The 18278-nt window shown below is 41.9% G+C and overlaps 1 protein-coding gene across 3 annotated transcripts in view; it reads right to left on the reverse strand.

The window, feature by feature from the left end:
- Positions 1 to 18278, reverse strand: part of Ctnnd2 (catenin delta 2) — a 727532-nt gene that overhangs the window by 285091 nt on the left and 424163 nt on the right. For all 3 annotated transcript variants that reach the window (XM_057789656.1, XM_057789657.1, XM_057789658.1), the window contains one exon: positions 12069 to 12263. In XM_057789656.1, the coding sequence (XP_057645639.1) occupies positions 12069 to 12263 (195 nt within the window). The remainder of the gene's footprint in view (positions 1 to 12068; positions 12264 to 18278) is intronic.

Consider the following 18278-nt stretch of genomic DNA (forward strand, 5'->3'; position numbering starts at 1 on the left):
CACCCCATGTGTGCTATATGGAATCAGATTCCAGTTCCAGGTCACACAACACAAGTTTGACTTCCCAGCAATTATTTTTTAGTGCATTTTATTTATTTATTTATTTATTTATTTATTTATTTATTTATTTATTTATTTTTGCTATAAGGGCCATATACCAAATGAACACAAGGGTAATTATGGCACACCAAGGAAGCAATTGCTAAGAGCGTACCAGGAATTCTTTCTAAACAATAGATGCTGAAAGTAAACTGGAGGAGAGATCCCCCTGATGAGGTCTGGATTAGAACCTATGAGTTCAGAATCTTACTTCTCCAATTATTTAGCAATGCTATTATCATTTGATGAGCAAAAATTAGGAGAACACACTAATAAATAGCATGATGAAAACTATTGAAATAGTTTTGAAAAATTATTCTAAGAAAAAGTGTCCATATTTCCTAAGAAGTAGTATTTTAAATTGTATTTAACTACAAGTGTGGCATATGCCCTTTCCCAACCACCATAAAGAAACAAATGTAATAAAAATTAAAATATCATGAACAATATACTTTATACTATAACCAAAGCAGCAGAAATAAAATCTTCTTTTGCTCAAGAGTTGTGTTAAGCAGTGAGAAAATGAAGGGCAAAAGGAGAAACTTAGTACACTGCCTCCTTTTCACAGAAGCACATCTTTCATTCAGGAAACCAAACACCAGTGTTTATTCTTGCTGAAAATTGTTTACAGGCAAAAATAAATTCTCTTCTAAAAATGTATTTGCTGTTAATCCTAGTGATTCACACAAGAAGGCACATGTAGTCGAGACCAAGAAATATTAAAAACCTACAGAGACCATTTTGAAGGCTGGGAAAAGATCAGCTGGTACAAGGCTAGCTGTGGAAATAGGAGAATCTGAGTTCAATTCCCAGGACCCACGAGACAAAACTGGACAAGGTGTGTGCTTGCCATCTCCAAAACTGGACAGAGCATCCCTGGGCCGCCCTGGCCAGCCGGTCTAGACTAATCTGTGAGCTTCAGACCTTGTCTCAAAGGAGACACAGAAGCTTGTTTTCCATGCTCGGCATGCACTTTCTCTCATACCAAACACACGTCTTCCTGCACACACAGAAACATGGGTATACACACTCATATATCACACATCTGCATCTTTAAAATGATGTTTATTAGCTAATGCTAGGATAGGTAAGAGGAATGAAATGATTGTTTCCCAATCTGTCTAGGACACTAAATTAAAGAAGAGGGGAGGGTTGGGGGGGGGAACACTGATAGTAGCAGATGCAAACTTGGGAAGGAAGGATGCAAGGGAACAGGCTCAAAATGGGCACCATGTGCAATTCTGTTAAGGCAAAACCTAGACATGTACAGAAGGAGTGATGGAGAAGGTTAAGTTCCTATTGAGTTTAAGGTTTTTTTAAATTGATTTCATTATGTTGTGTATATGAATGTTTTGCCTGTATGTGTATCTGTGCACTACACATGTGCCTGGTTCCCGCATATATCAGAAGAGGCCATTGGATCCCCTGGGACTGGAGATGCAGATGGTTGTAAGCTGCCATGTGAGTCCGAGGGAAGAGGAACAAGTGCTCTTAGCCACCGAGTCAGCCCTCTAGGCCCCTATTTGGTTTTCACTGTGGCCTTTTCCAGGGAAGGACCACGCAGCTCATGGAGTGCTTGGCTTCAGGAGTCAGGTGTAGACTTCGGCTCTAGTCCTCGGTCTTGGGCAAGATGAGACATTGGGAGTTATGGAAGGGAGTAAAATGGCCTCCTGGGATTATTGTTTGATTTCAGGCAGGAAAAACATCCAATATGTCACACAGAGAAAATGACACACACTAATGGGTCATCACTCTACTACCAAGGTAGAGACCCACAATCCTACACAAAGGAATTATGGATAGGGTGTGGGGAGGGCCTTGCCCCAGGCAACAGAATGCTCCTGCTGTTCTGTGTGCTCCACTGTACCAACTCACATTCCCTCAGCAACCTCTTAGGAGGGAAGAATGCCAGTTGTGCCTTACAGATGAGAAACAGAGACCCAAAGCAATGAAGTGCCCTAGCAGGTAGGTCTCTAAGAGGAAATGAATTTAAGCTCCATTAGTCAGACTCCAGATGCCCACGATTGCTACCAACATAAGCTTCCAGACCAGGCTTAGAATTTCCAGGACAAATATTTGTGAGTTACTGAGTAGAATGAGGAAATGTTAAATAACAACAAGGAGTTAGAATGTCAACTAAAGGCAGATGAAGAGATGGTTAGTCACAGGACTCAAACACCCAAAGATCACACTAGAAAAATTATGATAAATTGTTGTGTAAACTAATTTATATTATTTTTGTAAACTTGAATTTACATAGATATATAGAAAAGACATATAAAGTATTCAAAAAAATCTGACTTTTACTTAACTTTCAGAAGACAAAAAGAATGCAAATAAGAATCTTAATTTTAAGGTATTTTGATTCTGTCTCATCCCTGATATAACCATGTGAAGATATGAGGAGGTGGGCTATAGAATTTAAGGTGAATGAGCAACTTTCCAAAAGTTATTTATTAATGTTCAAATCGCAATGATTTTGACTTTGATGAGTTGACCCTTCAAAAGTATCATCCATTAACATGAGAGAGAGGGGGTGGACGGAGGGAGAGCAGGGGAGCTTGTACGTGCATGAGTTTACACGTACATCTGCATGCATGTGCAGATACAGCTGTGGGAGGTGAACATGTCAGGGCTCAGGCCTGTGAAGGCCAGAGGTGAACCTTCGGTGTCTTTCTCCAGGATCAGGGCTCTCACTTCGCATCTTCTGACAGACAGGATCTCTCTCTCTCACGGGATACAGGACTCACTGACTCAGCTAGCTGAACTGGTTACTGAGTGTCTGGTATGCTACTGTCTCAGCCTCCCCAGTGCTCAGAAAGAAAATTCACAACCCCACAGCTAGCTGTTTCTCCCCTATGGGATTCGGGGGAGCAATCCTCATGCTGGACAGCAAGCAGTTCACCTGATGGCCTACCATGTCAGACCCTGATAAATACTTAAATCTCTGTGCAGGTCCCAGTAAGAAAGATAGTTTTTTGAGAATTCTGAGATAGAAAAATCACAATTCAAATAAATGCTGTGAAATTAATATACCCCAGCCATGAAAATAAAGTGTCTACCAATACAAAGAGGGCAACAACAACTCTTTAATGTAAAGAACAGATCCTGTGACCTTGGAGAACAAAATATGTGAGAAGCCATGACCCTCAACAATACAATAATGGAATTCCTCATATTTAGGGCAAATGTTTCCCCAAACTACAGCATGGGATCATGAGATCACAGTTTGCTTTGGCTATCTGGTACACAGAAAATACCGCATGGATGAAAATCTGTAGCAGCATTAGGAAGATTGAAATTGACTAGGGATAGTGATGGGCATCTCTATCCTTAGTACTCAGAAGGCTGAGGCAGGAGGATTGTGCGTACAAGCCCATGCTGATCTACACTTAGAAGATGATCTGGGCTACAGAGCAATACCCTGATTCAGAAAAACAACAACGCCACAGCTGCTGTTTTATGGGATTGGATGGGTGGCAGTCGGGAAGCTACTGCCAGAGTCAGTGCTCAGTGTTGCCCTCTGATTTGCCCAGCTAGTTAGCTCCTGGTACACCTCATACCTACCAAGCCTGTTTGCTGCCACGGATAAACAACCACCATCCTGCTATTAGAAGTCTCCCATGTCATACACCTTCTCCTTAACTTCCACCACGGAACACTTTCTCTCATCTCATTCCAAGAGCTCCACTGATTGACCTTGCGGGTTACTCCAACCAACCCAATGTCCTCTTGGCAAACATTTGGAGGGGTTAGCGCTTCATCAGCTCTGCAAACTTGTCCCTCTCCTCTCACGTCCTCTGCAAACAGCCCCTTCTCCTACCATGAGCTCTTAGAACTCAATGAACTGTGCTGTTAGCCTCTCTGGGGAGATTTAACAAGCTGCCTCTTCTGCAGTAGACTTGACACCTCGACAGACACCTCTGCCGTTGTTGAAATTGTGTTTGTTTTCTGAAAGCTACACAAATAAAACCTTAGTTTGTCAAGGCAAAACAGAGAGATGCTTTGTGTGCCGTATTTGAGGGAGGAACAATGCATCCTTGTTAATAAAGCCAAGCATTGCTTTCTGAATGATGGTTACAAGCATTGTTTACTGAAAAGGGAAAAAACAAGAAGAGAGTAAAATCCAGGAATCTGGGCACACGGTAAGAAACTGTTGTGAGGAATATATAGTGGAATCCAACAAAGAGTAAGAAAAGCAATTTTTAAATGTATTTTTACCCTTGATTTTATATACTTATATATTTTTCATTTTGTTTTACATGTATAGGTGTTTTGACTCAGTGTACCATGTACGTGTCTGGTTTCCATGGAGACCAGAAGAGGACCTCAGACACCTATGGAACTGGAGTCACAAATATTTACAAGCCATTATTGTAAGTGATTGTAAGTGAACTGAGGACCTCCAAAAGAGCAGTCCTTATTAATAACCACTGAGCTATTTCTCTAGTCTTACGTGAAGGGACTCTGATCAGCTCGACTGTGGTGAGCATGGTTCTGGCAGGCCTTGCCCTTCTCTCCCATCCCCTCTGCCTTGCTAAAAATCCATTAGATTACATTTCTAAAGCTAGCCATCAATGCCTGTTCCTTTGCATGGTCACTTCCTCCTCCTGAAGCTGACTACTAAGGTCCAGCTACGAAAAGTATTAAAGTCCAGTAATCTAAAGCCCCCTTGGGTTCACTTAACTAACACACCCAATTAAAATTAAACACATCATTCTAACATGGGGTTTCCCCTTGTAACTTTATATACTGCCATTTTCCTATGGGCCATGTCTGTTTCCTCTGCATTCAGAGGCAATCCTTTGTCCCTCTGGGCCAAACACCGCTGCCTCCTTTCCCTTGTCCAGATCCCCATTTCCCTTGTCCTCTGCCTCCTGTCTTTGTCTCCTATTCCCTGCCCTCTGTCTCTCTGGAGCAAATAAACCTACTCTGTGCACAGAACTTGGTCTTGGGGGTTCTGAGATTTTTTTCCTTTCATTGCGTTTCTATATATATTTGTATATACGGATAAATATGAAAGCACAGCATGTATTTACAAATTAACTAGATAACTTAATACAGAAGAAATATATAAGAAGGTAATTATGGAATGCTGCCTCTAATTAGAACACGAGGATGGCTTAGTGAAAGTGGGGCTAAGAGCTTTTAAGTCCATTACTTCAGGAATAAAAAGGTCCCCAATCTGGCATGCTGTCAGCAAAGTTGAACTGTATGTGTCTTCCAAGTTTCTACACTTAACACAGTCTGAACTAGACTATAGTTAATGGATAGCTATTCAAGACTAAATACAACATGGTATTATAGCTTTATGTCATTATTGTTTTTAAAAAGAAGCATTTTCAGCAAGGTAACACTCCTCATGGAATCCTTATAACTAACGTTCAGGATTTCACTCTTTTACTGGAAACAGAGGATAAATATCCCCAAAATGTAAAATCAGATGTAGGAATGCCACAGACATGGTCACCATGAATGAATACAACATTAGGTTTGAAAGAGAAAAGGGGACAAAATCCTATTTTAAGCAGTGAACAGTTTTGTTCTTTTTATACAGCAATGAGAATTACAAATGCTATTTTAGATATTTAGACATTTAGTTATGTATTTTAGGCATGTTATATGTTTGAATGTTTTGTTTGCATGTATAGCTATGTATCACATGTAAACCTGATACCCAGAGGAATTGTTGAATCCCCCAAAACATGAGTTGCAGATGGCTTTGAGTTGCCATGTGGGTGCTGAAAACCAAACCTTAGTCCTGTGCAAGAAAATCACATACTTCTAACTGCTGAATCATCTCTCCAAATCCAGCTCTAAGAATTCTTAAGAAGTATTTTTTTAATCAGGTATTTAAAATATGGATTACTGGAAAAAATAATTACTAGTGGTGTGGAATGTCCTTCTGTATTTTTAAACACCCTGAGCCCATTTTCAGTTCTGCACGTCAATGCCTCCCTGACTAGAGATGAGGAAAGAAGATAATCAATACTATCCTCATGCAGAGTTTCCTTTTGTGCAGACACCATGTCATGAGCCATCACATACACCCTCATTTAGAGCTAACAATGACCTGAGTGAATGGTCCCATCTCTAAACGCCAGTTCATTTCACAGGGGAGAAGGTGGGGAGCGGGATGGGTAAAATGGGGACCAAATCCCAGGTTGATTAAACTTTCTCTGCTTATTTCATCCCATTTGACCTGTTGGACACTAAATATTGGGTATGCCCAGAAAATACAGCCCATGTGCTTTGAATGATAATATAGTTTGCAGAAAATCCAAAGAAAATTAAAATACAAGGTGATTATATGTATGTCAGATCTAGATAAGTCTGTATGATTTTATCTTTAGTTGTTATCTGCTCTATTTAAATATTCATCAGTATCTGTTCACTTGCAAAGAACTGTGCTAAAATTGCCTTCAAGTGAAAGCTGTATGGGCCTAGATGAAGATTTTGGATAGTATTCTCCATGAAGATGAAAATGGCATAGTTGAATGGGGAAAGTGCTAACATATCTATGGTAGAGTCACTTCTGTTGCCTAGGGTGACATAAAGGTGCTGAGCAAACCCAATATAGCAGAAGAGGAAGAAGGCAGGGAGACAGACTACAGAGAAAACATGAGCAGATATTCTAGTTGCCGTCTCTAGAAAGTTAGTGACAGCTCATCTTTAGTTGGCTTTACAGGAGGTTCAAACATGGAGACAGAGCTACCATAAAAACTAGATGGGTGCAGAACAGAACTAATATTCTCCACTATCTTAAGTACTAAATGACTTTACATCAAGTGTTCTTATGATTTAAAGGGATATTATATTCTATATGCATACAAATATCTACCTGCTGAACAAGAAACTAAAGAAGAAATACTGTAGAAATTTAATTATCTAAACAAAATTTCCCAGCTAGCTAATAACCTGAGTCAAGAGCACAGCCTGGAATCTGGTAGACTTGGGACTACAGGTGATGTGATTATTTTCATTGTACAAAGTAAACACTTCCACTTCAGATGTAGGCTGTGCTCTAATCTTGATTTACTCACTCGTCTGCAAATCTGAAAGACAGCCAAGAACTGGAATGGCCATACAAATAAATTCTAACCATTTGAATTGATAGAAAATGTGTAGAATGGAGGGTACAACCTGCTAACTTGTAATTATGGGTCCAAATCTTAATTGTTCTTAAGTTGAAACCTCTGGTGCTGTTGAGCCCTTATGTGAAAATTATAAATGACATCATATTCACTGCTCAGTGGACACACCATCCTTGGCTTCGATTCTTTCCAGCACTGCTCCGTCTACTGACGTGATAGATGAGAGAGCTATGCTTGGTGGAATTATCGTGGACTTTTCAGGACAAGGCTAACTTTGTTACTTGTCAGTACCTAACACTTTCCCTTTCATCTCACCATCCACATTTATAGTTTCTCAAAGCAAGAAAGACTTCTCACGTGTGGTGATGGGACCCTCTCTGGCAGTCTATCTGGCTAGGAGCCGCTGCAGATTCAGAAAGTGGTCCTGGCCTCTGTTAGGTCGCTGTGTTTCTGGAGTACTATGCTGACTTCTGCTTGTCACTACTGTCTTTGGGCAAGGGAAGAGATATACTTTCTTCAAACATCTCTACTTATAACACATCTGGGAGTAGTGAGACTTGACAGGTCATCCTTAGAGTCTATATCCTTCTGCTAGGTTGTGTGGAAGGAGAAGAGAGAGCAGGCTCTGCCTTGCAGTGGTCTGGTTTGCCTGAGCAAGACGGTGTCTGGAGCTGAGTCTTCAAGAAGGGGTAGTGGTATACATGGCCTCTGGTATGGCTTCAGTGGATTGTGCATCTGCTTTATAGAATCCAAATAATTCCTATGTGAAAATGGGCTGTTTGTGTGCTTCACCATCCATAAGACCATAGTGGAGAGATGAAGAGGGGGCCTTGGGCTTCTTGATGCTCCAGCATGACCCTGAATGTTTCTAAACAATGTTCATGAGGTCACTCACATGAGGGTTAGGTAGCCCATGCATGGCTCAGGAGTTCATGGGACTTTTTGGTTACACAAAAGTAGAAAGGTGGAACTGTCTAAGCTGGCATCTGAGATTTAGTCCCCAGATCAAAGCAACAGACATGAGCGGTTTACATCTGGAAGCTGAGATGGAAGGAAAGAGAGAAAGGAGGATGGAAAGAAACAGGAAAAAGATGAGTGATGAGTGAACATAAGAAGAAACTCCTGGGTCATTCCTTGTGATGGAGAAGTTTGTAGTCTCAACACGCTTTTTCTTCTGCATCTGCAGCCATGATTTCAGTTTTTGTTTTTGTTCTTTATTTTGTCCAGTTTTCTCCCTAAAAATCTCTCTGCTAAAAAGTGACTTATTATTCAGCATAGCTGTAATCAGGCACCAAATGGCCCAGAGATGAGGTCAGCGTGTATTAGGAAAGGACAGGGAGACAGTTGCCATGGAGTTAGTACGATGCTTAGGAGACCAAGGCAGTTGAAAACAAATCCATGACACTCATCTTTCAGGCATTCCCATCCTTTGTTAGTCAATTTCTTCTATGTTTATGAGACTATATGAGATGAAAGGGGCTCAAAGTTAAGCAGTAGCCTGCAAGCCACTCTGATGAGCCAGTGTACCCAGTCAACAGTAGATCTCAGCAGATACCCCTGTAATAACAGAACATCCAAAGCCACGAAACTCCATGGCTAACAAAATGAACCTGTTTGGCCTTTAAATGGTATTTACAAATATGGGATCAAAAAAGAACAGGACCTAGGACAAGATAGCCTAGACATAACATTTCAAAGATTGACTCCAAACAACCTATGTGACTGTGGAAGCAACATCTCCATGTCTCCTTTATGATATATAGAAAAGGCATCAAAATTTACCTCAGCTGCAGGATTAGTAACTATATTAAATGCACTAGAGGCTGTCCCCAAAATATTTATGTGCTACCTGCTTTTGTTCTTAGGACCTCACCCTTGGTTCTCAGCTCCAACTCCTCATTCCCTAAGCATCGATGCGCCTTTCCCTCATCTTTATTTCCAGGAGTGGATGCAGTGAAAGAGAGTGACCCATTTTCTGTTTGGATACAGGATTGTCTGTATTGTTTGGGGACACAGAAACAAATGAGCTACAGCTGGTTTCCTGTCATTGAAAGTCAGGAAGGTAAGGCTGCTTGGTCATGTCACATCAGCCAACAATCCAAGCTAAGCATGGAGAATCAAGTACCTCAAACTAAGGGTCTCATGAGAATGTGCCCCCTTCTCCTAAGTGTATTTATTTTTTACCTAGAAATCTCTTAGCTCAGTTTTAGTGATCTCCAGACACAGGGATGTGTACAACATAGGGGGCTGTGAATAAAATGATTATGGATACATACTTACACACACACACACACACACACACACACACACTAAAGGAATCATCTTAGACATTTAGTCTCTAAAGCAATGGGTCCTCGGGTTAGAAAAGTGTGAAAGCACAAAGCAGGCCAGAGGCAGGCACAAGACCTCCCGGGCAGGGGTGGGTTGAAAGTTTGTGTCTTGAGACTTGGGCTTCACTTCCTGTTCCTTTTTTCTATGTGATTTTAGACATGCTCACAGCACCGTGTGACGCTCACAGCACCGTGTGACACTCACAGCATTGTGAGATGCTCACAGCACCGTGTGACACTCACAGCATCGTGTGACACTCACAGCATTGTGTGACTCATCACGTTTGCTCACAAACTATGTCAAGTTCCACTGTGTCAGCTGGCATAAGGTGTCAAACCTCTGACTGCCACAGCTTCCAGGTCTCTGTCATGGTTTCCATTGCAACAGACTCTCTGAAGCATTTTGAGGAGACTGCTGGTTGCCCTCAAAAGAAGGAGAAAAGCACAGCATGCCTTTGCTCAAGATGTCTCTCCACTGGCACCAGGAAATAGGTTTGTAAACTTTTGGCAATAGGCCAAGTCCTAGGAGCTGTATGATTTCCGTCAGTGACTCAGGCTGCTGCCTCTGCAGACCCAAAGCTGCAGTAGGGGACACTTACAGGTAAGGGCGAGGGTGTGACCCAAAGCCTGACACAGGGACACTAAAATTTGAATTTCATGTCACTAGCACATATTAATCCCTTATCCTAGCACAGGCGTAGACTCCCTAGGCCTAGAGAGTGGAACAGTGTGAGGTCTGAAGGAGAAATACTATTGTTAGGCTCATGGGTTTGCACGCTTGTTTCCCAGTTGGTGGTGTTTGTGAGGTTGTGGAACTTTTAAGATGTGTAGCCTTGATGGAGTCAGTGTGCCACTGTGGATGGGGCTTGGGGAGTTTATAGCCTCACCTTACTTCCTGTTCCTGTTCTTGGTCTCTACCTCCTGTGTGTGGAATGGTATCAGTCAACTTCTTGTCACCATGCCTGCCTGTCCCTTCTGCAAATACAAGCTGAAATGAATCCTTTTCTCTTCTAAGTTGTGCGGTTTTTCTATTTGCCTAGATATCTTGTAACAGTAACAGAAGAGTAGCTGACAGAAACAGCTGCCCTTTATTTAAGAACATTTTCTATGGCTTGAAACATACATGGCAGTTTTTTGTTGTAACTAATTTTTGACTGATCCTTCAGAAGTTTACTAACAAAATACAGTCCTAAAGACATATATAGGGCAGGGGCACAATAAGCTTCTCTTGTTGTCTTTTTTTATTCAAATTAGGTGTTCAATGTCACTATGATTGTCACCTCTTTTTTCACAAAGTGTATACAAGGAAATAAAATTATCTAAATTGATAATTTGCAAAAAAATAATTCAAGTGGCCCAACTCCAGACAACAGCAGATATAGCAGGCTGTGAGCAAAAGGTCTGACAAGGATAAATCAGTGTTCTTTCTTCCCTAAGTCTAAATATATATTATTAATATTGAATGGCATTGGCGATGTCACAGGAGCACATTGAGCCTTCCCTCTTCCAGTGCCATGGAACACTGAAATGTAAATAGCCATCATCAGCCACAAGGGCAGCTTTTCTCGGCTTCAAAACATGTAATCCAGCATCACCTGCAGTTTAACAAAGTCACCGCACTGTACTCAGCGGTCACTACAAGCTACCGGTCCATCCTGCTCCTTAGCCGTGGCTCTGAGCATGCATAGCCCGGAAAAGGTAAGCTTCACCTGCAGCTAACAGACAGGCATCTCTGCTGCTTACCTGGGAGGGTGAGGATTTACAAGGAGTGCACTGCTCAACAATTGTCTAATTTTCCATATTTATCATTAAAGTCGCTGTCATTAGGAACATAATCATAACCTTAGACTACTTTATGAATGGCTATAGGTCATAGGAAACGCCTGTCCTTCTCAATGTGTCTTATGGCTATGTACAACTAAAAATATATAAGTTTAATGGTGGAGACTACAGTGTTTATTGAGTTATCAAATCCCAACCTTTAAATAACAATTCTGAATGATTTAGACTATTAGTGTGTATGAAACATATTCTAAGGCTACCTTTCAAAACATGCCACTTTTTTTAAACACATATTTTGATCTCCAAGCTTGCTAAAAGGTAGACTGCATCATTAAAACTGTCTTATAAAAATAATGCATCTATATTTCATGACATGGTTGTGATTCCTTTTGTGGAGAACTTATACTTCACTAAATCGTCTACCTAGGGCACAGAAAAAATCAACCATGGGTTTTTGTTTGATCTTTTGTTTTGTTTTGAGTTTTTCTACTTGATGATGTAATGACAATTCCCTTAGTGATTCTACCATCCATAGAATTACCAGGTAGCTAAGCTGGAGTTCCACTCTCTTTCAATCATCAAAGATACTGATGACAGAAGCAGGTTATAAGGCTTGACTGGGGTTACACACACACACACACACACACACACACACACACACACACACACACACTGCTTTCATTTGGGAACAATTATTTAGCTTCCAAGGAGGTCCATATCCCCCATGCCCAGTGGGAAGGCTTGAATGTACCCTAATACATACCTGTGCTCGTGCGGAAGGTGCCAGTGTGTGTTGGCGGCAGAGGGTCCCCCTGGCTCTGGCTGAGACTCCTCATAGGGGGCTTCTGATAGACACGGTCTTCATAGATGGGGTCTATGTGGTGCTCTGGGGACTGCAGGGCCCGCAGTTCAGGGCCCAGGTGCCCATGCTGGCTGCTGTATGAGACTCGGGACCCAGCTAAAAGAAATGAAGATGGCACATTAAGACCCAGCCAACATCCAAACAGTATTTTATCCAAGAACATCTGAATGGAATAGTGTAATGATTAAAATCTACAAAGAACCAATGAATAACACCAAATGACAGCTAGAGGCCAGACTAATCAGCTCATCACCCTATCCAGCTGCCTTGTTCTGCTCCCAAAGCTGATGCCACTGGACGAATATTGGGGTTTCTCAAATAATTCCACACCCAACAGGACCACTGAAACTTTTTTCCCACAGCCTGATGTGTGAAGCCTGCCTCCTCACCCAAGGAGCCAGACGGACAGACAATCTAAAGAGTCCATGCATCGTTTTGATTTAGTACAAGAGAGAATATTCGAAATGGTGAAAACATCAGTAGGCTCCATCAGCGAAGACATCATGATGTTCACCCCTGAAGACTGAAGTAGAAATTACTAGCATCCTCAGGCTTTGTCCTGGACAACGAATGAGTCAGAGTGGACAGACAGTGGCCCCTAGCTCTTTGAGAAGCAGGTGTTTAAGGACAAGATCTCTGCGCCCTTTTTCTTTTCCCTCTGCCTAACCCAACAGAAGCATTTGCACTGAGTCTGTCTCCCTCTGGACAAAGTCTCAAAGCTTACCACTAACTGGCTTATTCACACTTGATGGGTATAAGTGTTTTGACGCTCCAGTGTTGTGAATCTTCACTCACAACACTCCCTGCGTAGCCTGGGTAAGTTGTCACTGTGGAGCCCTGCCGCAGAGAAAGACGCTTCTAAAACGAAGCCTGCCACACCAGGAAAGACTTAGACATTCCTGCCACTGATAGGAAATGAGAAACCAGTGAAAACTAATGTCCAGAGGAGAAAGGTTAGGGCAAGGGTGTCATGACACGGACCTGGGGCGACAAGGAGGAGTGCTATGTATGTATGCTGAGCAGAGAATGCACATTAAAAACACAGGGGACTTCTGTCTGTTTCAGGAATGACTGTTTACCCTCAGCCCCCAAACTGACACCCACCAGCCATCGTGGGATTTAACTGCAGATTACCTTCCCATAGCCGGGGTTTGGAGCTCTTTCAGAGGGGGCAAGGGAGCTGCGCTGGAGGGATTGGAGGGAGGAAGGGAGATGACGTCATTATATTTTTATTTCAAATAAATAAAAATAAAATCACTAGATATTTGCAGGAAGAGGAGGATCAGGGCAGGTAAGGTCTTTCTCTTTGTTGATAATTAACTAATTTCAGATTTAGACAGAGTTGTGATGAATGATAGATTGGAAATAACTGTTTTGCATAATTAGGTTCGTTGCATCTGATTTTCCAAATGCCAGCGCCCCACTGGAGCTCAAGGTTGGGCTTGCCAAGAATATTTCAGTAGTGTGCTTTCAGTTTCTGCTCTCAGCTCTTCCTGCAGGCTGAGATTATGTGGCTAAGATCTCCAAAGTCTAAAAAAACAAGGAAACTTTACTTTTATCCTGACCTTACATGTTTGACTAAAATTAAGCATGATTCTAGGACTCAGACTGGTGACTCTAATATCATTTCTTTGCTCCGATTTAAAAAAAAAAAAACCCCTACCCAGTGATGGACAAAGAGGATTGCTACTGAACTTTGGTGCTGACTTTGGCACTTGGGTGAAAATATTTCTTAAGATTTATTTATTAGTACCATTCACAAATCAATAATCTAGTGCTAGGCGAAGAGTCAGTTTCATAACATGAAGCCGATCTATATGGATATCAGACTTTCAGTGTGATGATATTGTCACAAATGTTGTCATAACGAACACAGAGACCCACAACTGGTCAGCGTGAAGACGGGAAGAAACTACAGTGTGCTCGGCTCTAAAGGAGATGTCTACACCATACCCTTTTCTCCTAAGGCTCAGGGGTCATGAAGTGTGGGCAGGAAGGCTGTAGGAGCTGTAGGTAGTAGATAGGTACAGTGGAGCAGTAATCTCTAGAATCAATACGTCAGCTGCACTTAGGAACACACAACAGCTGTGGCAGCATGGACAATGCCTACGCAAGGTCAAGCCAGACAAAAATCCAAACATGGAATGGGGAGGTGTTCCAAAAGTCTTGTCTCTAACTGAGAGGGTGTTGGCAATTGATGGTAATTGGGAGAGGTGGATCCTGTTTACTTTAAAGATGTGAGCCCCAAGAGACTGTCCATGTTCCAGGAGAAGGCCCCATGCCCCTGCACCAAAAGCATTAAGAACCCAGGGGACTTAAAGAAAAAACGAAAGGAAATGTATAAAACTGGGAGGGAGCAGTGGTGAAGAGATAGAGGGGGAATTGGAGGGGAGGAGATGGATCAGATACATCGTACACACATATGGAATTCTCAAACAATAAAAAATGCAAATGATCAGCAAAAGCATCATAATGACATTATGAAATATTAGAATATCATTAGCAATAGTAACAGTTCAAGTGTTTTCCCATGAGAACAGTTGTGTAAATTAAATTTCCCATTTAAGCTGTATATAGAGCATGGAGAAAATGGTTCTCAAAAAGAGCACTGTTTATACTTTTTTAAACCATTGTGGTCAGGTTTAAAGACCTTGTGGGTGGACACAGCTATTATCTAGACAAACAAAAAGGGCTGTGAACCAGAAGAGAAGCCAAAGGGTCAAACATTAAAAGAATTTTTTACTTGCTTTGCTCAGGGGGAAAACAGGATTGTTAGATCCATATAAATATCTTCCTTGTCATGGCCAATAATACGAAGGGAAGATTTACATGAAAACCAATTCTGGGAATATGCACCAAAATCTCACTGGATGCTTTATATATCTTCTGACTCAAACAAAATGCACTTCTTTTTGATAGAAATTTCCTGTCGTCAGCTGATCTACTTGAGATCAAGTTCTAAGCACCACCAAGATGCTAAACACCCCTCACGAACGCATATCTTTCCCAGGAACTAGAACTCTGCTATTATAAGAAGAAACATGCTGGGAAATTTTTTGACTTGGTCTTAAATGTCCCCAATGCCAAGGTCCAGTGCCCTCACCAATTATGTTGGTAGCAAACAATCCTGGGAACTTGACCTGACTCAAGTTTGAGAGCTCAGAGCTAAAAAGTAGCAAAATGCAATCCAAACACGATGGACCAAAGGAACACCAGACCAATTGCCTGGACTGTTTTCTCTGCCCCTGCAGAAGAACATTTTTGTAGGAAGAATGTCAATATAAAGCACTTTATAACTTACTTATGTAATCATTCTAACATTCAAAATTCAAATCTATCATGTGGCCCCGTTCTTCCTATTTCTCAATGGAACCCAGAGGCCACAGAATTCAGTCACTGGCAATTTTAGTGCACAATGTTTCCGGAAGTATGTGAGAAGGCTCACGTCTGGAATGTGAGCACGACATACAGGATTATAAGTTAGTGATTCAGAATGGTTACAGTGTGTCTTTCAAGTACCCCCCTGTGCAGTTCATTGCTCCCAGAGGTTGAGGAAGCCCCAGGAGAGAGCCACACACTGACATAGTACTGGGGCAAGGCCACTCTTACCAGAACTCCCTCTGAGCCCAAGCTGTCTTTTCAAGGTTACTGACAGGTGGCTCAGACCACTTGACTGTGGTGTTGGAGGAGGGTAGGAAAAAGTTCAGTCCTGTGCTAGGAATGCTAGGGGCCATGAGAGCTGGGTAAGCTGGAGAACTGGAGGGCCCAAGGCTTCATCCATCCCATGTTTCATGTAGTCCCCATCGTATATGTGGTATCATTACGGGGAAGGCTGACACTGTGGTTAATGATGCCCAGGAAAGGTGACTTTGGGGCATTGGCCATAATGTTTAAAACTTCAATGCAAACAGAAACAGTACTTTGAAAGACATGTTATTGCTTCTACTGTGTCAGTTTGGGAGAGCAGAGCTGAAACCAGACATGAACTCTACCCCAGAACAGTCTCTAGCCACTCCAGTGACTCAGGGCAAGTCACCAAAGTGTCCTCATCCCTAGTTTTTTCAAGGGTATAAAACAGAGAAACGTAGACTGTCCAGCTTGGGACTCCAGAGGTATGAAGCAAGAGACCGTGTGCAAGAGAGCTCTGCACTCGGTAGAGTCACAGTGGCAGATGTCCTTTGTCCCCTGGACTTCAGACTCTAGAAAAGAAATGAAGCCATCTTGTGCATAGGTACAGGTTGGTTTAAAAAAACAAAATAGTAAGTACCTTTTCTAGCACACACTATGCAAGTTTCACAAATGTGGAGATTTGATTTTAAAACATTCTAAATGATGCAAATTCTCCTGGTAGTTTTATGAAACATCAATTAGGGTGCTTTTTATTTCTTGAGAAAAAAATATCATGCTGTTTGGTGAAACTCAGAGGAAAATGTGACATATGGACAGGAAGAGTTAAAGATATAAACTCCAATAGTTTTGGTCACTCTCATAATCTCACAAGTGTTCACCAGCTAAGTAGATAAAGACGCAAAGATTACTGTGGAACTGAGGAAAAAAACCACTGAATTGAAACTGATCTGGTGCTCTGAGTTAAGTGAACCCACCTGAAGTGTGCAGGGGCTCACACCGGAAACCCTACCACTAAAGAGCTTGAGGCAGGAGGAGTGCTGTGAGTTTCTGGTCGGTCTGGGCTCCTGAATAAAAGCCGTCTCAACAAGACAAAGCAACCAGAAACGCAAATAAAAAGTGAGCCCACCAACGTTCTTCTTTCTCAGCTCAGTTCTCATCTTGGATTTGGTTTGTGATTCTAACTGAAATTCCCAAATTTCCTTCCTACTCCTATGCTAATTCAAAAGTTAATCTTAGTATTAAAAAAGAATTCCAGAATAATCTCCCTGTCTTCTGAGCTAAATTCATGAACCAAATTTTATTTGCAAATGAACACCAATTCATTGAATTCACTTGATAATGTATCGCATGGCTATAAATGCAAAGTTATATCGATACATTTTTCATGGAGACTCAGAGTCATATTTCAGATCAATATTTGTGAGGGAAATTACTAATTCATATGTATTCAACAATAAAACTGCATTGTAACCTAATACTTTCAATGTAATGATACAAAGCTGATCCGTGATGATTTGGTTTTTGGAAAGAAAGAGTATCCTTCCTATTGCCTCTGACTCATACATACTAGATTTTCATATTCTATATATCATATAGTGTTGCTGCTATCATGGAGGCCTTGGATACACACAGAGCCTGTGGCCATGAACCAAGTGGCTGTGTACAAAGCCCAGATTTCTTTCCCATCACTTTTTTGATGAGATATCTAATTTGATGCTCTATGATTCCTGTATCTCCCCTTTTCCCAAATGAATATCATCACCAATTGTGACTCAAGCACTTTCCAGTAAAACTAAAAACCCAGTGGCCAAAATCACTGGTCCCCAGGCTACAGTGGCGGTACCTGTGTGATCTCGTCTCCTGTAAAGGCACTGTTTCTTGGTCTTGAACTTCCTGTCTAAGCCGAAGCATTCCTCCCTTAGCTTTTCAGAGAACAGACGTCTTTTGTCCTCTTCCTTCAGTGGAAGGCAGGCTTTTGCAAAGCAGAAATGACAGGGTCGGTGTACAAGCAATGTGGCCTCTGGTAGCACTGTGTTCTTGAGGGGCGCTGTTTGATGACCGCGTTTTTACTTTCCACTGTGAGATGTGTGGACTGTCTAAGACATGAGGGAGACACGCCAGGTACACAAGGGTGCTTGGGCACCTGTCCCTGAAGCCAGTTTTTCTCCTCCAAGGGCAGAGAGGAGTCGGGTAGTTGGTTCTCCGAATACCATGCATAAGAATGTCCTGATTGGAATTCATATTCTTTTTCACTTTCTCAGCTTTTCTGAGGATCTGAGGTTGCACAACTTAACAGGCTACTGCTTCTCCTGTGGTTGAGAAGGCAGAGGCCATTGGTCTAGCTGTGAGCACCTATCTGATTGCTAGAGGACTTCAATTTAGGTACCTGTCTTGAATGCTAGGGGCAGACATATCGATGCCATAATCTCCCCTGCCTTTTTGAGCGAACACAAGTGGCCTCAACGAAAACACAGGGCAGAG

Source organism: Chionomys nivalis, chromosome 15, assembly GCF_950005125.1.
Source record: "Chionomys nivalis chromosome 15, mChiNiv1.1, whole genome shotgun sequence".
Classification (NCBI taxonomy): domain Eukaryota; kingdom Metazoa; phylum Chordata; class Mammalia; order Rodentia; family Cricetidae; genus Chionomys; species Chionomys nivalis.